The sequence below is a fragment of the Primulina eburnea genome, chromosome 6 (assembly GCF_022965805.1).
Source record: "Primulina eburnea isolate SZY01 chromosome 6, ASM2296580v1, whole genome shotgun sequence".
NCBI lineage: Eukaryota > Viridiplantae > Streptophyta > Magnoliopsida > Lamiales > Gesneriaceae > Primulina > Primulina eburnea.
In genome coordinates, this window is record NC_133106.1 from 34787557 (window position 1) to 34810182 (window position 22626).

Below are 22626 nucleotides of genomic sequence, written 5' to 3' on the forward strand. Positions count from 1 at the left end.
ATTTAATTCAACCGAGTATCAGTCAACAATTTGCTTTATTCAAAAGATCAGCGCCCAGTTCCTAATAATTGTATACCCATCGACCTCTAAGTCTCCCCATACGTGCCAACCAATTAAAAAATAATACTACAGTCTGTCGCCACCATTTTCGTACTGCATTCAAGAAAGTAAAGTAATTAACCAGCTTCATCCACACGACATATATATGTATGTGTATGTATATATATTTTTATTTATGAATGATGTATGCAATATATGATTACATTTCTGCAAACCGCAGTGCGCACAAGCATTATATAAATAATCCCAATAGTAATTTTATATATGCTAAGTAACTCCATTTATTTACAAATTCAGCATCGCAAGACTCCATTTTTGTGTATTTTTTTTTTTCGTTTTTCCCCTTTTTCTTCGTCTCTTTTCTATTCCTTTGTGGAATCCCTCAGTTTCAGAGCTTTTTGTCACACTCCTCTATGTGCATCTCTCCATGAGTATATGCTGAATGTGTGTGTCTGTGTTAACCGAGTTTGCTTTGATTCATGATATTCGGAAGCTGTGTTAAACAATTTTTGTCGGATCCATCAATTTAGAAGTTAATTCGAATCATCAGTAACCGGGTTAGATGCCAACATTGTTTTGATTATTGTTATTATCGATAATCAAGATCGAAAATGCGGGTAAAGGAACTGCACCCTTTATGTTGCATAACATTGGAGAGTAATTCGACGACAGGGGACGCGTCTCCGGAGCCGACCCTCTTAAGAACCAGGTCTGCGTTTGATTTCTACGGCAGTGGATCTGACATCAGTGCCGGCCGATCTGATGTTAGCACCAGTACTAGCGTGGCGGGGATCCTCAACAAGTGGACCAACTACGGCATGGGCTGGCGATCCCGATGGTTCACCTTGAGAAGTAACGGCGTCCTCTCTTACACCAAATCTCGCCGCCCCGACGCGCTGCCGGGAAGCGACGTTGTTCTCATTGGCTCCCCCTCTACCTGCCGTAGGAGTAGCAGAAAACACAGCAGAACTGTCGGCATTGTACAGTTAAAGGTCAGTAAATTCTCGAAAATTAAACAAGAACACCAATCTACTCATCAAAATGTAAATATTTTCTAAAGCGATGGTATGATTTGACAAGAAATTAAATGTGCATCGGGGTAGGGAAGAACGGAACGAAAGTGGGGGCTTGTCTCTTTTGAATGTACTTCAAAAGATTAATTTTTTTTCCGCTACAGGTCCTGAAATTTGTCGGTAAAATAATTGTTCCAAAATGGCTGTGAAACTGGAACCCTTTTTTCCCTAATAAATTTACTTTCTATTAACATGGTTTTTAAGATTTTCTTGAAATGCGTTTATATTCTTTCTTTTTAAGAAAAAAACTGGGTGTTAATCGAAAGTGGGTCACATCAGCAGGTGGAATTATATTATAGGCCAAAGGATAGGGCAAAAATGTGTAGCCTAGTTAAGTTTTCTTTTCGTCTGGTCACATCAAATATTTTGGGCTTTCTTTTTCTTTTCTATTTCTACTTTAGTTTTGCCAAATTTCCGATTCAAGAATTGATGTCCATTTTTTTTTATCTAAATTTTCTTTTCTATTTTCAGTCATCTGGGCACGGTAGAAGCAGCTTCTTGAAATTAAATACTTTGCAGCGCTCACGAATGACAGATCTTTCAAGTTTGGTCAAAATAACATTGGATTACTTTTTTTTGGCCCCCTCTTTTTTCAACTGTAAGAATGGACAATTTGGAAGAAATTAGAGAAGGAAAATTATTTTACAACGCGAAGATAATATTCTTGCTTCATGTGGTTTTATACTTAAGTCCGAAAACGAAGTAAACTACTGTTCATTATTCTGAAACTTTTCGTTGTCTGTTCATAAAATTGTTCTGTTTGCATATGAGGTTATATGGGTTTCTTCTTGAAAAGTTATGTATTTAATCTTATTAAGATGGTTTTATATGGTGTGGCCTTTTGGAATTGATACAAGTTCAGTGCTTCGGTGACTCGTATTATTGTACACAGTGATTGAAATTAATAGATTGCCATTTGATTCGCATATTTGTCTTAGCGATTTGATGCGCTGTAACCTATCCCATTCCCAGTTTTTGGTTTTATATGAAAGTTTTCATTTAGGTGGGAATAACCTTTTCTTGGGTCGCACTCCTGTGAGGTTGAAAAGTGAAGAGTGAAGACCATTTAAGATCCACATATACTAATTGAGTTCTATCCGGTTTCATGTTTGCCCCAGCCAACTCAGGCATAGTACCCTTTATTGGTTGCACTGGTTTACTGCTTTCTTCTATATATTCTGATAATGTCTAAGTTTGTTTTCTGCCGTGTTTATTGGTTTATGGTTGGGAAATGCATATTGCTGTGTACTGACGTTAGACGTTGCGAATTTGCGTGTTTCCAGGTTTCATCTTTTCGCGAGAGTAAATCTGACGACAGGAGGTTTTATGTGTTTACCTCAACGAAAACACTTCATTTAAGGACCAATTCTAAAAAAGAGAGAGTGGAGTGGATACAAGCTTTGATTTCTACAAGAAGCCTTTTTTCGTTGAGACCGCAGAACGAAAGCATTCCCCTTTTTACTAGATCTTTGACAATATCAACAGAAAGGCTCAAGGATCGATTGCTCGAGGAGGGGATTGATGAGGGGGTTGTTGAAGACTGTGAGCAGATCATGCTCTCGGAATTTTCAGGCGTACAAGGACAGTTTCAAGCTCTTTTCAAGGAACGTTCCAATTTACTTGACACGTTGAGACAATTGGAGGTATGAATTTTCTAAGAAGTTAACTTAGCAAAGAGATTGTTTTTTTTGACTTGTTCTCTTTACTGCTTCCAATTGATCCTTTTTGCTTGAGGGTTATTTTCAAATCACGACTGTAGTTTGTATTTTACATCTTGTCAAGAAGTTAACGTGGTTTTGTCATAATTGGGGAAATCATATTTAGTCAATTGTTCCCCCTACTGGTATGAAAAAATAAATTCACAGCTGCATCGATTTTGCATTTATCATGAGTTGATAATTCTCGTTTCATTTAAATATTGAAGTTTTTGCGTCATTAGGGTGAATCAATTCATGAATCTCATAAGAAATGTCTCATGATACTAAGAGTTTTTAATACCACTAAAGTTGTTTCTTATTATCTATTTTCAAACGGTAACCAGATGATGAAGTCTCGGTCATCGGATTTGGTTGGTACAAAGTTTGGTTTGCCATTTTCATGAATTTCCCAAGCATGTATTTATTTTGGCAGTTTATTCTTTATTAGGGAATGCCTATATAAGTTCTCCAAATCCAATACAGTCCGCCTCTTTAGCATCGTGTGTTTGGATGAGAAAACATGAGAATTTCATTTTGCTTTTCCAGGCAGCAAATATTGAAGCTGAATCCTCTGGACTAAATGATGGAGAATACCAATCAATGAAGCATGACTATACTAATGTAGCGCGAGGAAAATATAGTGGTATTTCTTTGTCCTTATCTCCTGACCCTCAGTATCAATGATAATCCTTGACACGGCAAATTTTCTTATTTTTCATTTAAGTTTTGTGAGGCCTCAATGAGCAGAATTTAGATGTATCACAATATAATTTTTCTCTTATTCTTGTTCTTTTCTTCCTTGCTATGGGCTATCTTTGGTTTGATCAATCCCTGTGTGTTGGCGGAACACTTGTTTACAAGTTTTAGATTGTATTCGTCAGCGGTCTATTTCTATAACCTTCTGTTATAGATTCTATTTCCCTATTTGTACATACATTGTTGCTTCCAACAATTGATGCCTAAGCCTCTTGTGGTTGCCTGTGTAGCGAGCAATCGAAACATGGTACCTGATCTATGATAAGATTTAAAAAATTTAAGTTGCTACATAACCACTAGCTCTATTTTTTGGTGTAACAAGAGATGATATTCAGGCCAACAATCGGTATAGGTGCCAAAATTACTTATTTTATTATCTTAATTTGCAAGTTAGCATTATTATTTGAAATTGAAAATATTGTCACTGTTGCATATATGGCCGCCAGATGGGTTAAAAAGATTTGGATTGCTCGTTATTAATTGAATCTTTTCATGTAGTTGCAGTTGCTCGATCTTATATTATTTATGCAAAAGAGAAACTTCTTGCAAGTGACCCACAAGGGCTGAAAAATTGTTGAAAACTTTGTCAAAGCGAAAAACCATTCGTATAGAATCAATAATTATTGACATTTCTTTGTTGTTAACTTGGATCACAGAATTTAATGTCAATGTGTGAATATTTAGCATATAGCATATTGCTAAATATTTCTTATATACATGAAGCAACCAAAAAATTATTTATTTTCCTTTTAAAGATCCCCTCAATTGATGAATATGCTGTTATCCTACATCTTGGTTTGATTACAGAATGGAGCACTACAGAATCATCTGATGATATTGAAAAGCAAGGTCTCGAGGAAGCATCAGACGAGGAGGAAACTCATTTCTTTGACACGAATGAGTTTTTTTCTGAACCAATAAATCACATGGATGATTTTCTGACGTTCAAAAATCCAACTGACTGTGCTGACCAGGTGGATAAAAAAGTAAACCTTAGATACCCCTACGTGGAAAGAAGAAAGAAGCTACCCGATCCAATTGAGAAGGAGAAAGGCATCAGCTTATGGTCTATGATCAAGGACAACATTGGAAAGGATTTGGCACGTGTTTGTCTCCCTGTATACTTTAACGAGCCAATATCATCTTTGCAAAAGTGCTTTGAAGACCTAGAATATTCTCATCTTTTGGATCAAGCATATGAGCATGGTAAAGCGGTAAGGTCTATTTAGTTTACAAATCATGTTTTTTTCTTCTTCTTTATGATAATAATGATTACAACCTTCCGTTTCATAATCACTTCTTTCAAATTTCAGTTTGGTAAAGAATTAGACACTTCAATTCTAGTAATCATTTTGAGCCAACACTGGATCAAAATTGTGAAAAGAGTGCGACGGTCCACTTGCTACTTTTCAATTTCTCTTTTTGATTTTTATAAAATGAGCAATACTTCTAAATATTTGACTATGAATTGATTTTTCCAACCTAACCTAGTAACTCATGAGATGAGTGTGATCAACCAGTTTTATGGAATATATATTCTAAATATATTGCCTCTTAGACGATTCTGGGAATTTTGGAGCTATAATTGTTAACGAGATTATGAGCAGTACCGTGGAATTACGATCACCACTACTGTTTGTGAAGCTGTCTGTATGGCACAATGGCGAAAATGTGACACTTGATTACTCTACAGGTTAAAAGATTTGATTTGTATCCTTGCCAACAACAAATTTGGTGTAGCAAGAAATACTCTTGATCATAGACATTATATTTTTCCATTGATCTTATAATGGACTAATTTGAATCTTTTATATAATTAGAATGTGAATGATATATTAAAGCTTCATGGTCGTAATGATCAAATATGATGTTACACCAGGGGAACAGCCTGTTGAGAATTTTGAATGTTGCTGCTTTTGCTGTTTCTGGATATGCTTCATCAGAAGGACGGCTCTGTAAACCATTCAACCCTTTACTTGGTGAAACTTATGAAGCCGATTATCCGGAAAAAGGAATTCGATTCTTCTCTGAGAAGGTGATTGTGCAAAGAATAATATCTCCATTTTAGTTGACCCTTTTTCAGATTAGCTAATTGTCATATGCAAGCATATCGAACTGTACGCCTGTTTTCTAGTTATTTTTCCAACTACTGAAGGATTAATAATTATACTTTTAACTTGAATTTTCTTGAAATAGGTGAGTCACCATCCCACTCTCATTGCTTGTCACTGTGAAGGTAGAGGCTGGAAATTCTGGGGGGATACTAACCTTAAATCTAAATTTTGGGGAAGATCGATTCAACTTGATCCTGTTGGAACTCTTACTTTGGAGTTTGATGATGGGGAAATCTTCCAGTGGAGCAAGGTACACAATAACCTTGTTTATTCGACAGCATTTCAAGGTTGATTGTATACATATAGGTAAATCTTCTTTTTATTTTTTCTCAGGTGACGACAAGCATATATAATCTAATTCTAGGTAATATATACTGTGATCACCATGGGACCATGAATATACAAGGTAATCGCCAATACTCGTGCAAACTCAAGTTCAAGGAGCTGTCTATTCTTGAACGTAATCCTCACCAGGTAAGCACAAGTCCTTTATGCACTTTGGGTCCACTTTATTCTTTGAAGTCAATAAATTGATACTTACTAGAAAGTTCGTTCTGTTCGCTGAAATTGAGCCTTAAAACCACATTTGACTTTTTTAAATGCGGTTTTAGAAGTGAAAATTGAATCTAACACGTTCTATTAAGATTAAAAGGTGTTATTTTAAAAGAGCTTCTCCATGCAAAATAAGATTTATTTGAACTTCGAAGACTTTTTCAACTGAGCGAACTATACTATCTCGATAGGTTCATGGATTTGTTGAAGATGCAACGGGGAGAAAGGTTGCCCGCTTATTGGGGAAGTGGGATGAAAGCCTCTACTTTAACCATGGAGATGGAACGGGGAACTCAAAAGATTTGTCGGAGTCATCTTTGTTGTGGAAAAAGAATGACCAGCCTCTGAACATGACACGCTACAACCTTAGTTCTTTTGCAATCACACTGAACGAATTGACGACAGGTCTGAAGGTATTGATGGCCTATTAGACGGTTTATTGTCTTTCTGTTCTCTTCTGTCAGGCAGAGTAGTCAAAGGCATGCTCAAGGTCAATACACGCTGGTCAGTGCTCCTGGTACATTCCATGAGCACTGGCATTGCATAGACATGCCATTAATTAAGACAAGGGCCTGACATGCCATGGGTTTGCACGTTCTTCCCCTTTGAGGTTCTTGTTGATATATATAATTTACCTAGGTTCGTATTATCAAGTTTCAACCACAGCCTAACCTATGCTACAACAAAACTAAGAGTTGCGGTGCTGATGATTTGTTTTTTTTTATTCTTATGGCCAAGGTTCTAAAATTCGCCAGGCGGTAGTCGGACTCTAGACCAACGCCTAGGCAACCTAGGCGGGAACTTGACGGGATAGCAATTAATAAATCTGTTATTAATGATAAAGAATATGGAATATGTTTAATATTTTAGTTATTTGGGGTTAGACCAATTTGCCAAAAATTAAAAATCGATATTTTTATTTTTTTCTTGTTTTATCTGCCACCAGTTGCTGTAATTCTCATTAATTCTCTTCTTTCAACCTTTTCCATCGTTCATCGTGCCTAGAATCTCGTCGACCATAGAAATTCCGCAAGACTGTCGTTGAAATCTTCGTTGCTCTCCGTTAGCTTGATCGGCGCAGCCGAAGCTATAGCCGAAGTCTTACCATCCTAAGGCCGCCTAGGCGGCCGCAATTTAGAACTCTGTTTATGGCATTTTTGGGTATTTTTTTGTCTTAATTTAATTTAGTTTTGTATTTCTAGTAAATCTTTAAATATAGATTTATTAGTAGTTATTAACATATGCTGTTTGAAAATTGCGGTGAATATTCATTGTTTACACGTGTAAAGCATAATTAATTGCTAAAAAACTTTATTCAGGATATTTAACTGCTACAAGTTAAAACTAACAAGAATACTAGTTTATCGTGTCTGCTTTATAATTATGGGTGAAATTCTTCAGCTTGGTGAACCTGATTACAACTTATGTTTAAAATTTTGTTTATTTTTTAATTTTCTATTAGAAAGTGGAACTTGTTATAAATGAATTTTTTTTGGCTATTTGATGAAACATTAACGAATATTGAATTTTTAATTTATGAGAATTTTAAATCAGTTGGTTATACTTGAATTCGATTGCGAGTTGTTATTATATATCAATATTATGATTTTTTTTTCCACTTGTGTGCATTTTACACGTCTTTACATGTAATATTTTTTTATAGTTCTCTCTGATTTTGTCTATTTTAATCATGGATGAAGGAGAAGCTCCCACCAACAGATTCGAGACTGAGACCGGATCAGCGACATCTCGAGAATGGAGAATATGACAAAGCAAACGCTGAGAAGCTCCGATTGGAGATGAGACAAAGAATGGTACGTGTAGTTCCGTTTTCTCGACCAAATTCGATTGTATCTTTAATTATCATGACCACAAACTTACACATGTAATAACTTCTTCTCTTATAACAAGGGTCCTTTAGTTTCTGCCAGACTTCTATAAGTTAGCGCATACGTTTAAAGATCACAAAATCCATGGACCCTTCACATGAATCTACGTTTTGTTCTAATATGATATTGTATTTTCTTTGATTTATTGGTGGTCGAATCACACACTCCCCATCCAAAGTAACTAAAAAGGAACAAGTATAACGTTATCTGGCCACCCCTAAATTTGACTATGGTACAAGTAGATTATATATACATCTTCTTCTGCAGTCGAGGAAGTTGCAAGAACACGGTTGGAAGCCGAGATGGTTCGAAAGAGACAGTGAAAGCACCTTCCGATACGTGGGAGGATACTGGGAAGCCCGAGAGTTGGGGAAGTGGGATGGATGCTCCGACATTTTTGGTGAAGTTAACGAAAGCCTCGTTGACTCGTTTGAAGGTTCGTGACTCCTTGAATGGTACTTATATGATTTATCAGGTTTAGGACGTATGGATTGAACACTTTTTACAAAGGGACTAGACACATTGAGGACCTACGGCTTAAACACTAATGAAAATATTTTCTTTTAGGAGAATGACGACGGCATGGTTGTCAAGATTTGATAAATTAAAGCTTTCATAGGGTATGAATTCAGCATTACTTCTCTTCAATTTCAGAATTTCAAATCGCCGACAATTCCTTGCGACACCGATTTTTTTTCCGTCACCGGACGTGCTTTTTGTCTCTCTTAAAAATTTATTATTGTTGCAGCGTACTAGTTGCAAATCGAGCAATTGTTGTAAGATGTTATTATTTTGGAGTAGTGCTCTGAATAAGGGGAAAAGTTGTATAGCAATCATCCTCTAGTTTGATGATAGATGTCGTAGAGGACTAAATGATATGTTGCAGCTCACTTCATTGATTCGACATATTATTCAACGAAGATTTCGAAAATTTCTGGTCTTTTTTGTACGAATGCAAGTGTGAAGTGAGGTTTTGGTTCCCATAAAAACTTGGGACTTGACACAATTTACGACCCTAGTGGTCTTGTGTTCAAATCCCACCAGCGGCTTGAAATGTTTAGTTACTCATGTTAGGTTTAAATAAACACAAAAACTACAGTGAGATTGTTTTACATGATCATTTTAAAAGACGAATATTCTATTTAAGTAATTTATGAAAAAATTATATTTTATAAGTTTTATCGTAAATATGGGCACTGCATGATTATAAATATGGAGATAGAAAGTACGATAAAGTTGATGTACGTAAAAATTAAAGAATTTGTCATACATGCAATCGAAAGGTTGTCAAAGTCCTCCACAATTATTCAATCGTTTTAGTTTAGCTAGCCTTTTCGGAAGATAGCATAGCATGCACGTCGTACTCTTAGCTAGCTAGTTGCTTTTCTCTTCTTCTTTTTTGTGCCAATAATACATCGAGGGGTGGCCCTTTTTATCCTAATTTTGACCAAATCAATTTGCTCTGTCGATCGATTCCGCTTTCAAAATCTTGACCATTTCGTGAATATCCAACGGTCCATATCTCAAGACATATGTTAATGTGACAAAACATGAATCATACGTTGAACAATTTTCTTCGGGCTTGTACAAGTTTTATAGGTAGGACAGTGACATGTGAATAATTGTTGGAGACTTGCAAAAAGCAAAATTATGATGAAGTTGGAAAGTAATCGATGAAGTGTTCCATATTCTTAACATTTAATGTATCAAGTTTTGTTTTTCACGAGGAAATTATGGTCAATCGACCTGCGGTGTGTTTTTTTTAAAAAAGAAAAGGATGATTCTCTATATATTGAAATATAGATAAATGTAGAGAAATGTGCTATTCTCTCTTTTCAAGACATACACGGCATCTACTATTATTGATTAGTATAACTTATAATTGCTTCAAACAAGGTTCCATATAAAAAAACTGAAAGATTTGATTTTTCCTGCAACTAATTTGAATTACAAATAAAAACAATTTTGGACTCAGTTAGGGAGGTAAACGAGTCAAGACAAACAATCACCTTCCTTACACTCAAATTTTGATTTGAGACAATGCAAATTATTATTATATACTCAATGATCAATAAATTAGTCGAACTCGAGCTTAAGGATATTTTGTCGAGATCAAAATCGATTTCGAGCTCGGCTCATTAAGCTTAACCAACGATCTCAAACGAGTTTTTTACCTAACCGAGCTCTGAGTAGCCCATAAGCTGCTTGGTTCATTTCCATCTCTATGCATGGGAAACAATGTAATACAAGCAACTAAGAATATACATGTCGACACCTGACTACTCTATGTAATATCCAATAAAATTTATATTAAGATTTGGTTTGGTTATTATGAATTTTTGGTTTTCAATCGATGCTAATTTCTAGTAGATTTGCCCTCACATTATTTGGATGGACAAGATTCACACACAAATGTGATTTTAAAAAAATTAGCGAACCCCATGTATGTGTGGCTAAATTTGAACTCTTGATTCTATCATGAGACAGTGTCCCTACATGTAGGATGTAATCAACCAGACATGGAATGCCAGACAATTTAATTTTACAAGTTGCAACCAATTTCATGCTTATTAGCCGTACACAACTCTCTTTTTTATAGCAGCAAATTATGTTACACCTAAAGTGGTAAAACAAAACAAACAAAGAAGAATTGTTAAATGTCTTGCATCGGTTGGATTAAGTTTTTTAGTGTTGCCTTTATGTACTTGGGTAAAGTCGATCCTGGGTGTGGGGGCAGTGCCCCCACACCCAATCAAGGGTCAAGATTCAATCATGGGGGGTGAAATTTTTTTAAAAAAATAAAATAAAATGGGCCAGAAATTTTCTGGCCCTTGGATCTGCCCGTGCAGGCAGTGCCTGCACGGGCAGCATCGAATTTTCCATGTACTTGAGCAATTCTCTTTTTTGCGCTAGTTTTTTGGTTGAGTATGGTCCATGTCTCAATCTTAACATGATATCATATACATGTTCCAATCATGGTTCATGCCCACCGTTATGCGTTGGACTACCATATGAGTAACACAATATTATATATTTCATGCTTCACATGTTTGTTATTGGGTGTGAAGAAATATGTTAAATGTCTCACATTTTGATTAAATAATTGAAAATTTTATATATGGACTTGGATAATTATCCCCGTTAAACTAGCTTTTAGGATTGGCTTAAGTCTAACTATCAATCATCACATAAGATAATAAAGAAAAAGAAGAGAGAAGAGTCGTTATCCATGCCTCGACTCTTCCACTCATTATGTAAACAAAACAGGTTACAACTTTTATACAAGTGAAGCTGAGAATGAGCATTTAATGGCAAATAGGTTCGGCTTCCTCCAACTCAATGCCCTCATCGGCGAGCCTCTTCTCCTTGTACACATACGATCTTGAACAAGCCAAGAAGACAAACAAGTTCAAAACACTTAAAATCCCCAACATCCAATAGAAGTTATAAAGCTTCCCTTCGTTAAGGTTATCTGCTAACCACGGCTTACTCTGACCCGTTACTTGATGAACTACAGTCACCAAAATGGAGCTCAAGAAGAACCCTAGCGATATCGTACTTAGAAACAAACCCGTGCTCATCGTTTTCATTCCCTTCGGGCACTCCCTAAGGAAGAAATCAAGTTGTCCGATATACGTGAACGCCTCGCCGGCCCCCACCAATAGGAATTGTGGTACTAAACAAAAGACAGTTAGCGGTAGTGTGGCCTCGGGGTTGTGTGTAAGGCCGTGTGATCGGGCTACTTTTAGTCTATTGATTTCTGTCATTGCTGCAGCTACCATTGCAACAATTGACAAGACTAGCCCAACAGAAATTTTTTGTAGAGGAGTGAGACCATGTGGATTCTTTAAAACCTGCCTACATATAGGGACGATCAGCCGATCGTAGATAGGCACGGTCAACAGGATGCTACCGACGAAGAAAACGGTGAGGGACGCGGCCGGGATCTGGAAGGATTTTCCGATGTGGCGGTCCATGGTGGTTGCTTGTTGAACTGAAAACGTGGTCATTTGGGCGTATACAGTCCAAAACATTATCGTTGTGGCCCAAGTCGGCAGCATTCTAATCACTAATTTTACTTCTTCGACATCGGTTAATGTATTAAGGTACCATTTGTTTGCCACTTTGACGCCACTTTCGGGCACCTTGATTGCTGCCTTGTCCAGAAAACTACAAACCAAAACAATCTCTGATAAGATGACATTCGTAGGAGAATAACAACCATGCATATCTTCGAATAAATATATTAATTAACCTTTTAAAATGCAAGAACTGAAGACATAAATCTTGAATGATGTCCATGTCTATTAAATTCAATATTATTTAAAGAACTGACATATGATATTTCAAAGAATGATAGATGTCAGACACAAGACTTGACAATCTACCGGCTCGTGACCTTAAATTCTTCACTGTGTAAAATATGAGGCTCAGATTAATAAATAACAAGTTGTTCATACATATCTCAATCATTTGTACATTTAAACAAATAATTTTTATTTATTGTGAAGGTAAAAATCGAAGCAAGATATTGTTAAAAATCAAAAACAAACTCAACCAAGAAGTAACGAGCCCACATGGACTGACATCTTCTTGACATTTAGCAGCACTTGCCCATAGTATTTCTGCCAACTGATTTCTTTATTATGGGAGTATATATAGTGTGGTGGATATAGTATTGCTCGGTTTCCGAAGGATATATATATATAATAAAATTTTGTCAATATTCAGGGAAAAAACAGAAAAAAAAAAAGTACGAGATATAATAAATAGGGCAGCGCTTAAGTTGTTGCCAAGAACTCCATGCAAAGACTTAAACTAACATCATTAACTTGAGGATTATAAGTTATTTGCAGCCAGCTTAGAAGAATGAATGTTCAATTATAATGTAATTTTTTTAAAAAAATTCTTTTCTTACATTGACCGATCAAGGTGATGCTTGAAACAAAGTAAACGACCTTTTGTAGTATCTAGCTGCGGATGTCCCACGCTGTTGTTGAACCAATGGGGTGAGAATAGTTGCTGTTTGGTTGAAATATTGCTATCAAAATTATAAGGGATGGGCCACTCTATGATTCGTTTCCAGCTATGGCCATAAAATGATCTATAGATTCAATCGTTTCATATAATTTCATTTCGCCAATAATGCACACTCGTAAACTTTATCAATTTATTTTTTCTAATCAGATTAAGCATTTATAGCTAAAGACCTTAGCTATGCCATAGAGACAAGTAGAAAATCTTGTATAAAGAGATTACGTTACATTTAATTTGACCTATTTCTATAAAAATAGAAAATATCAAGATTATATTAAAAAAATGTTGGGATGTCAAATATTTTTTTTTTCCTATAATGACATTTTTCTGTAAATGACAAATTATGTGGAGTAAGACATCATACCTTCCTTTTCGAAAAAAAAAAAAAAAGACATCATACCTTTAGTTATTTTCTTACAATATTTTCTTACAATATCGGAGTGCTTAAAATTTCAAAGATTATAATAAAATATTTTTTATAACCTATTAAGAAGTCAATTGTTTTTTTTTTTTTCTGAAAATTAGGAATATAAGATTAAAAAATGATTTAGAATATGCATAAAGGTAAAAGAGAGAGCAAAGAATTGATAAAATAACAACTAAGAATGGGGATGTCAGTTAATACAGTTAAAAAAAAAAATAGTTTGAGCAAACTCACCGGAACTCCTTGCTGTGTGGTAGCTGTTGCTTCTTCTTGCTACCATATCCTTCATCATCAACATTGAACAAAAGCGAAGGGTCTGACGGCAGTTCCAAGTGTCTCTTCCGCCATGCCGCCACAAAAACCGAGGCGATCTGTGTCAACGGACTGCCCACAAGTTTCTTGATACGATAACGTTTCGTCCCCGACAAGAACACCATCCACCCCACGATGATTACGCAGGCACAAAGCCCATATCCCCAATCTCTTCCTAGATTATCTTGGACGTAAACAAAGACTGTAACTGCTGCCAGTGCCCCAACCATTATGAAGAAGAAAAACCAGCTGAAGAATTTGGTCATCTGTTTTCTCTCCTTCTTGTCGGAATCATCGAATTGATCGGACCCCAAGCCCGAGACACTGGATTTGAGGCCGCCGGTGCCGAGAGCCGTCAGGTATAGGGCCAGGTAGAGGGCTGAGAGCTGCTTGCTGCTCGCTGGGATGCATGATGGGCTGCTGGCGGTGCACTTCGGTGGCCGGAGACCGGGGATTATGGTTGAGATTGTCAGGATTGTGACACCCTGATCAAGAAAATATAAATATTAATCAATTATTCTATTTTCAACCAAGATATTATATTGTTTAATTAGTCTTGATTGTTTACAGTCTATGATCGATTCTAATTCAATATTCCAGTTTTCCTCTTCACAATCCAAGTTTAAAGGAAGTAATTATATATATACTGAGATGAATGATTCAACGGAAAATTTTATTCTCAACTCTTTCTATTTTCCTCATCACATTAAATAAAAATGCACCAAATTTTCATGGAAGTCTTGGTGTTTTTGTAGCCGTAAGTTACACAAAATCTGTCACACAGATAAAGGGCTAGCTTGAGTTTATCCTCTTTCACAGATAAAAGATGAAAAGGTAAGAGTATTTAATCTGGCGAAGAAATCAAGAAATTATCCATGTATATTTTTGGGAAACAAGAAATGATATTCTTGGAATTCAAGTCGCAGTGTAATTACCGTTGCTTGAACGATGGCGAAAATGGCGATGGTCAGGTACCTGCAAACAAGCACAAAAAATGGAACCTTATGGAATGTCGACAAATATAATATATAATATTGTAGTTACCGCCATAATCTGGCATTTAGAACACAAAATATTAAAAAATTAAAAGAAATTCACCTCCCCAGAAAAGTATCTGCTATGAACCCTCCAAGCAAACATAGCATAAAAGAAGTGCCAAGAAAATTAGTGACATTGTTGGCTGAGGCAGCATTGCCCAAGTGCATGGTTCCTGTCAGATATGTCACCAAATTCACCGCTATTCCTAGCGTAGTAAATCTCTCACACGCTTCAACTCCTGTTCGCACAAACCATACGAAAAAATCCAACTTTATCAAGCTTGTGTATGATATTAATACAGAAAACATGTAACAAATCCTCGTGGCTTTCCAAACAAAAGGAATTTGATATAAATCACCTAGAATCATGGCGGCGCTGGTCCATCCGCCGGATTTGGATCTGACGGCCGGACGGCCCTTGTAATCCCAGGCATCGGGGAGAGTTTCAGCCTCTCGTTGAGTTTGTGGGAGTGCCATTTCTCAGATCTCGGTTTATTATTATTATTTTTGGCCGTGAAATGTAGTTTGTGATATAAAGAAAAGCTTTTGGGACAATGAATGTGTTTTTCTCTTCAGTTTGGAAAAGAGAGCAAGAGCGGGAGGCAATGTAAGCTTTTAACTTTCCGAGAGATTATGAGCTCTGAGAAGAGTTTCTTGGTCACTTTATAGCAGTAGCTCTCCAGCTGACGTGACATTTAAGGACACGGATACATTGATTTTTCTATGACCACTCTCCATATATTCTTTTTAATTAATGGAATTACAATCGTATAAATATATATTATTGTTCCAAAAGATGAAATCGCTCATCTTAGGCGTCCCTCATCCCCGACCCGACAATAATATAAATATATATTATTATTACATGATCAGCCAAAAAAGAAAGGAGAATAGAGACATCCCCAGCTGTATATTATTAATTTCTTGAAGTAACATTTTGATTAGCCACTAATATATATAGATAAGCGTGTGCTTAATTACATTAACGACACACCTTCTTTTACAGCCCACAGTACATTGTCGATATTTAGAATATTTCATGGAATACTCCAAACTTCAAATTTTTTGGTTATATAATATAGAAAATAATCACTTTTTATGTGCGGATGATTATTTACGACGTGTGGCTAAATCTTTTTCTAATTTTTACGAAAGTAAAAGCTGTTTTAATATATAGAATTGGGATATACTAAATATTTATTATAGATTTAAAATTGGGATTTCGACGTCCATGCATTCCCTGCTCGACTTGACGCTGTAACAGTGGGCATTTAATGTCGCCCATTTTACAATTTCATTGAATTGGGAACTTGCAATACGACACGAGCAGCTTAGGCTCAACTGGCAAGAAAGTACCACCACGGGTTTCGTCGCGTTAAATTCATCTTTTTTATTGAAGGAAACAACAAGAAAAAGTTTAATATGAATTTAATTTTAGTTAATTTTATTTTTTTTTTACCTTTTTTTTTTATCACATGAGTGCACTGTTCGGTAAATGATTAGGCATTTATTTATTTATAAGAAAACAATAAGCACACTGGTCATTGTTTTTAAGTAAACAAGAATTAATTCATATAGCGCTGTAAAACTGTTGTGTGTAATTAATTTTGTTGAGTTTAATTTTTTTTCCCAAAAAAAATTGAAGTAGTTTTTAAATGAGATACAAAATATTTTAAAAAAAAGGGGTTTTTTTTTTGGGTTTCTCTACAATTCGTGATTTTGTAATTTTATTAATTGAATTAAATTTTATTTTTTTGAAACTTACTTAAAGGCATTTTAAATACGGATTTGGATCTTTTTTTGTGGCCGAAAACACAGCATCATGAGTGTTGTGCACTTTTTACACGAGATGATCAATCGATCATCTGATAAACCTCACATAGTATCAGATAAATTTGAAAAATTATCGGAAATAACGAGATGATTAGCTGATTATCTCGTGTAAAAAAATCACAACACAAGTTTAACAGCAGCAGATGATCCAAATCCCTTTAATACCTCTTTGATTCGCATTGGGATTAATCTATGGGGAGAGATTTTCGTTTTATCCATTTGCATATTTTTTAAATAATAAAAAATTCAATTGATATATTTTTTTACTCGAACGCTGAAGACGTCATGGTTCATGCTTAATTACCTGCACTTCCCAATTAGTTGCTAATTATTACATTTTTTTGTTATTCATATTCATATGTCGTAAATGATATATACTTTGTCTTATTAAAACTCACAATACCCCCATTTCAAAAATAAAAATTGAATTCTTCTCTAAATTTATCGTAACTGCCAGTGTGCTCCTCCCTCACCTAGTGTAAAAAATTTCTCCATAGTAAAAAGAAGAATACGTCCAAATTCTCATTTAGACCTCCCTCAAATCATACCCAAAAAAAATTTACCGCATCGAAATATAGAGTACACTGAAATGTCCGTATAAAAATACCGGAACATGTGATTGTGAACTGTGGAAAATAATTACAGTAGTTTAAAATTATGTTGTACGTGGATAAAATTTGAAGAAATAAGGTATGGAGATAAGCACAATTAACATTCGAAATTTGCATGTAATACTACTATAGTATTACTAGCGTCCATTTGCATGTAATGCATGCATACATATTTAAAAAATTTGTATTATATAATTCTTTTTTTGAATTCGAGAGATTATATATATTAAAGTTTAAAGTTGAAAAACATTATATAATAAATTTTTATGTGAGTATGTCTCTTGTGAAACGATCTCACAAATTTTTATTTGTGAGACGTGTCAACCATACCGATATTCACAATAAAAAGTAATATTTTTAGCATAAAAAGTACTACTTTTTCATTGATGACCTAAATAAGATATATGTCTCACAAAATATGGTCTGTGAGACCGTGTAACACAAATTTTTGCTTTTTTATGTTATGAGTGATGATTATTTAATTTAAAAAATTCAAATATTTAGATGAAATAAAAAAATTATTAATATATGATGGTATATATATATATATATATATATATATATATATATATATATGTATGTATGTATGTACACGAATTTACTAAAATAAGTTTAATGATTTTTTTATTAAAAATAAATTATTTTGTAATAGGAAAAAAGGGTATTTTTGGTTTATGAAAAAACATATAATGAGAGCAAAAATCAATTACTTATATACTCTTCAACTTTAATAATATGTATATGTGGGTCCGTTTGGACAAGTACTTCAAAAACATTTTAAATGTTTTATAAATTAAAAACTTAAAATATGTGTTTGAATAAGATTTTTGTAAAACGTTTCTGAAAAATATTTTGAAAAAATATTCTACAAGTAAATGCGATGGGGTTTTTGATGGTTTTAGAATTGAAAGCAATAATAAAAAACAGATCACACTATTTTTCAATTGTAAAAATTGTTTTTATAAAATAGTTGTGCAAACACATTTTTATTCTTTAAAAAACTAAAATAAAAACATTTCATATTTTTAAAAAAACATTTTTACAGAAATATTTTGTAAGTATTTGTCTAATTGGAGATGTGATACTCTTGTCCCACATCTTAAAAATGAAAGATTTAAAATGAGTTTATAATGACTTATAATGGACTTCTATAGCAACTTGTGTTAATCATTTTCGTAAAGTGAGAACGAATACGAAGTTGCCCCTATGTGCAGTCACGCAAGCGCGCCCCCAGACTGGGGGCGTGACAAGAGATATTAAGAATATCTTAAATATAAAATTATTTCCAAACTCCGATAACATAATAAAGCTAACAACTTTATGTATAAGAAGCGTATAAATGTCAAATAACATATAGCTGATTTTTTTCCCCACGAAATCGTTTTAAACGTCAAAATACCAAAAAAAAAACCATAGTTTATTGTGGTTCATGAAGCGTATTGAAGTAATCAATTTGAAGAGGCAGTGTAGAATATTCCACTCGTAATATAAAGAATTATAAGAAAATGTTTGTTAATGAATTTCAAAATTTTAATTATTTTCAGATTATGAGAGAATAAATGGTGGGGCAATAACTAGAAGTCATGTTCAGTCCCAATTAGTGGTACAATGTACGTATTTTCATTTGCGATGTTTAGATTCACGTGATCCTTAAATTTCTTATTCTTGATAAGTATCGGGATTTCTAAGCAAGGTGGGGAAAATCAAATCTTCTTAATAATCATCATCACAAATATGTATATATCTTTTGTGAGATGATATTATGTATTTTTATTTGTGAGACGGATAAACATTGTCTATAATTATAATAATAAATGATATTTTGATATAAAAAATTATATTATATATATATATATTTTTTAATATAACTTAAATAAATTTATATTAAAAAAATGACTAATAACATGGTTCATAAAAAAAAATTATATCATTGAGTAAAGATACGTGTATGGCTACTAATTAATATAGCAACCCAATAGAATTGACGTTTGTTTGAGTCCTTGAGATAAGGGAAGATAAGAAGCATATATACTAGGTCTCTAGGGTAGATGAGATCCTATTTATGTGAGCACTACCCTCTTTTCATTTTAACGGGTAAGATCTTGTCACACATACAATTTCAAAAGAAAAAGTGAGTCCTATATATGCTGGGCAAATCTTGACCATCCATCCTATCATGAGGACAATACCCACATGAGTATGATGAAATAAACTGTCTCTAGGTCTTCCAATTCCCTAGCGCTAAATAAATTCCCTCAACGATAAAATGTTTCATGAAAATTGTAATTTTTATTTTGTATCTTCATCTTTTGAGATTTCAATTTTCCGTGTTAGTACATTTTAATATTTATTTTTTTATTTAATTTTTTTATTTAATTTTATTATTTAGTTTTATATTTTCAAAATTGTGGAAATTTTATATGTATTTTGTTTATCGAAATGCTGATTTGACACTGTACATGTCAGTATCATGCAATTTTAAGTCGATTGTATATTAGTGACACATCAGAAAAAGCATTAAATTTCCCAAAAATTAAAAAATATATAGTAGAATAAGATTGAAATTTGATAATATAGTGGAACAAAATCATAAAGAAACAAACATATAAGACTAGAGTTATAGTTTTCTCTATCGTTTTAATTTATAAATATTATAATTTGAATACCAATTTACATTTTAAATGAATTCTATGAGTTCATGAAAAATATATACAAATAGATATTCAGATGTGTGCGTAGAAAATTTATATATTTCTTTAATGGAAGATAAAAAAAAAGTAAGGAAATTATATATATTTTTATTCATGTTGTTAATTAATTTATTATCTTAGTGCACTAGCTTACACATTTTTCCAACTTTAATTATTTCTTTACAGCAGTGATGAGACGACGCTATCGGATACTTCATACGTCAAGTCAGCAATTTTTTGCGTCGGTGATTTGGTTAAAAATAGGAAAAAATTGGAAAAAGTGGAAATAAAAATATTAAAATCATGAATTGGTCGACCACAAGACAAAAAAAAAAAAACTATAAATTTTATGGAAAAAAAAATTAAATTTGCTTGAGATCGTGTCTAATTTGTATAGATGTGTTGACTCGAAGCTTATGTTCGTTAACCTTTTGTTTTCAAAACGTGTCTACCCGGCCCTCCACTTTGAGGGGTTTGTTTTCAGTTCATATTTTCTTTACGCTTCTTTTCTCGCTTTAAAGTTTTTCTTCTTTTTGTTGTCATTCTGAAAATGCACTATGTCCATGGAAATAAAATATCTACAATTGGAAATTTAAAAAATGTCCATATTTCCTTGTCTTAGTTATACACCACTCCAGCACAAGAGAAATAAAAAACAAAGAGTTGAAAATAACATTTAAAAGGAAAAGAATAGAAAATAGAATTTTTTTAAAAAAAAATTGGAGGCGGGTCGGATCTATTATGGTGGAGATTTTCACAATACTTTTATCTTTCGATTTTTAAAGCCTCGAACTCAAACTTTTATCTGATCATTGTCCAGTTTTGGTTTAATAGTACATCCTGACAGAGGACGATCATACTTGTTCAATTTATCTCTTTCAACTTAGATCCCATGAGGCGGGCCTTGGAAAATTTTAATATAAACAATAGAGATTTGCAGATCTTATAGATGTCGAGCACGAAGGACTTTGAATCCAAATACATTATCTACAATGGAAGTAAACATGTCAATAACAGAACCTTCTTCAAATGTCTAAAGGATAAGCTACATAACATATATATTGATATGTTTCTCCAGGAACGGGCTCGATGTGGTAGCATCGCCCTTCGTAACGATCAAGGCTGGTAAGCCCATCGGTCCACACAATACATTGGTTAAATTTAAGTTGCAAACGAACGATACAAAAATATGTTGTATTTTTTGTTTTTACTTAGGACGTGTGTGTGTATATATATATATCTCGTGATTCAGCAACTTGTGTAATTTATGGTTCCCGTCGAGCAATTGATTAATTTTGAAGAAGTAACTTAATTCATGTGGACCGATTATTAATGTCTCTATTATGCACAAGTGGGATAAATATATTTTATGTGATTTTGTCCGATGACCACTTGGGTCAATTTACATTTCAGGGTAAAAACACGTCAATTGTTAAAATGTCTGCATGCCATATATTTTAAAATATGAAGAATATTCATTTGATTCTTCATTTCACTATAGTAATAAAAAAATTGTATTTTGAATTTTTGGATCTTTTTTTTGTTTTTTAATATGAAAAATTTGTCGACTATCGAATTCTAATAACATTTTGAAGGGGGGTGGGGGCGGAGTTTGGATTAGACGATAATTAAGCAATCAGCCAAATCATTTCAATTTTTTTTTTAATTTAAGCTGCAGATAATTGTAACACTTTTGAAACAGGAATTGTTCTTTATTTTATAGACCAACATTTGTAGAAATCGAAAGTTTTATAGGGATACAATCAAACATAAGAATAAAGTTATCGCTTTTTGTGTCATTAAGGTGTTAAAGTTAGTAGAGTAAATAAGAGTATTTGACCAATGATCATGAGTTCAGTTTCTCGTACCAACGGTTTCTCGGATGATTATGTCGCACATGGTTTGCTTGATACGATATATCTAGTTAACGTGGTCTGCAGACTACAGCAACAGCTCGAGAGTGTACTCAATATGCACCGAATGATAGCTGCCTCATAAAAAAAAAAAAAAAAAGGAGAGTACAGAAAGCTTGGAATTAAATTGAGCCGTCTCAATAATTTTAATAAATTTTATTCGAGATTAATATAATAATTGAAAAAAATTGACATTCGGGCTCAATCATGGATTTCATCGTCTGTTCCGGGACCCAATATTTTCCTCTGAATCATCCCTTTTTTCAACATCAGCCCAATTGCATTAAATAACGTTTAATACTTTCATTAATTATATATTAAATACATAAGTAACTTTCTTATCCAATGAATAAACAATTAAATAAGTCTCTTTACAAGTCTGTGTCCCAGGAATCTAGCCCAGTCTTTCCATAACCATGCAAAACATCCATTTTGGATACGAATCGGCTCCATCATATTCAAGATTTCAATAATGACTAACAAGATTATAATCTATAGGAGTTTTATGAAAGGACGGAATAAGAATTCATCGTGGGAGCGGTCGAAACGCATCGTGGTCGAGAGTTAAATTAAAATCGAGACCACGGGTCAACTAAAGTTTGGCCACTTTCCATTATAATTTTCCATA

The 22626-nt window shown here is 33.9% G+C and overlaps 2 protein-coding genes and 1 long non-coding RNA gene across 8 annotated transcripts; 1 reads left to right on the forward strand and 2 right to left on the reverse strand.

The window, feature by feature from the left end:
* Window positions 1-275: 275 nt before the first annotated feature.
* On the forward strand, window positions 276-8936 carry LOC140834633 (oxysterol-binding protein-related protein 2A-like). Of its 6 annotated transcripts, none has more exons than XM_073199659.1 (11): window positions 276-1052; window positions 2417-2776; window positions 3377-3473; window positions 4394-4800; window positions 5466-5621; window positions 5783-5950; window positions 6034-6174; window positions 6444-6665; window positions 7953-8066; window positions 8409-8596; window positions 8709-8936. In XM_073199659.1, exons 1-10 carry the CDS (start codon window positions 672-674, stop codon window positions 8583-8585), a joined length of 2223 nt encoding a protein of 740 aa, XP_073055760.1. In that variant the 5' UTR covers window positions 276-671; the 3' UTR covers window positions 8586-8596; window positions 8709-8936. The 6 variants fall into 6 exon arrangements, with proteins under 6 accessions (XP_073055760.1, XP_073055759.1, XP_073055761.1 ...); XM_073199658.1 differs by having other exon boundaries at window positions 277-1052; window positions 8409-8577; XM_073199660.1 differs by lacking the exon at window positions 276-1052 and adding an exon at window positions 1466-1835 and having other exon boundaries at window positions 8409-8577.
* A 2276-nt stretch (window positions 8937-11212) lies between these two features.
* On the reverse strand, window positions 11213-15594 carry LOC140834636 (protein NRT1/ PTR FAMILY 6.3-like). The gene is made up of 5 exons (XM_073199667.1): window positions 15311-15594; window positions 15013-15190; window positions 14850-14889; window positions 13837-14399; window positions 11213-12311 (listed from the first exon to the last, which is right to left on the reverse strand). Exons 1-5 carry the CDS (start codon window positions 15426-15428, stop codon window positions 11447-11449), a joined length of 1764 nt encoding a protein of 587 aa, XP_073055768.1. The 5' UTR covers window positions 15429-15594; the 3' UTR covers window positions 11213-11446.
* LOC140834639 (uncharacterized) lies at window positions 13495-13830 on the reverse strand. The gene is made up of 2 exons (XR_012118739.1): window positions 13579-13830; window positions 13495-13542 (listed from the first exon to the last, which is right to left on the reverse strand). It is a non-coding gene; the product is annotated as an uncharacterized lncRNA (long non-coding RNA).
* Window positions 15595-22626: the final 7032 nt, after the last annotated feature.

Excerpts from the sequence above, each read along its gene's own strand:
- LOC140834633 (XM_073199659.1), top strand. The coding sequence starts at position 672 with ATGCGGGTAAAGGAACTGCACCCTTTATGTTGCATAACATTGGAGAGT. Across the intron at positions 2,777-3,376 it reads ACACGTTGAGACAATTGGAG|GCAGCAAATATTGAAGCTGA; the intron begins GTATGAATTTTC and ends TTGCTTTTCCAG. Across the intron at positions 6,666-7,952 it reads AATTGACGACAGGTCTGAAG|GAGAAGCTCCCACCAACAGA; the intron begins GTATTGATGGCC and ends TCATGGATGAAG.
- LOC140834636 (XM_073199667.1), bottom strand. The coding sequence starts at position 15,428 with ATGGCACTCCCACAAACTCAACGAGAGGCTGAAACTCTCCCCGATGCC. Across the intron at positions 15,191-15,310 it reads CAGCGCCGCCATGATTCTAG|GAGTTGAAGCGTGTGAGAGA; the intron begins GTGATTTATATC and ends TTGTGCGAACAG. Across the intron at positions 12,312-13,836 it reads CCACACAGCAAGGAGTTCCG|TTTTCTGGACAAGGCAGCAA; the intron begins GTGAGTTTGCTC and ends TTTGGTTTGTAG.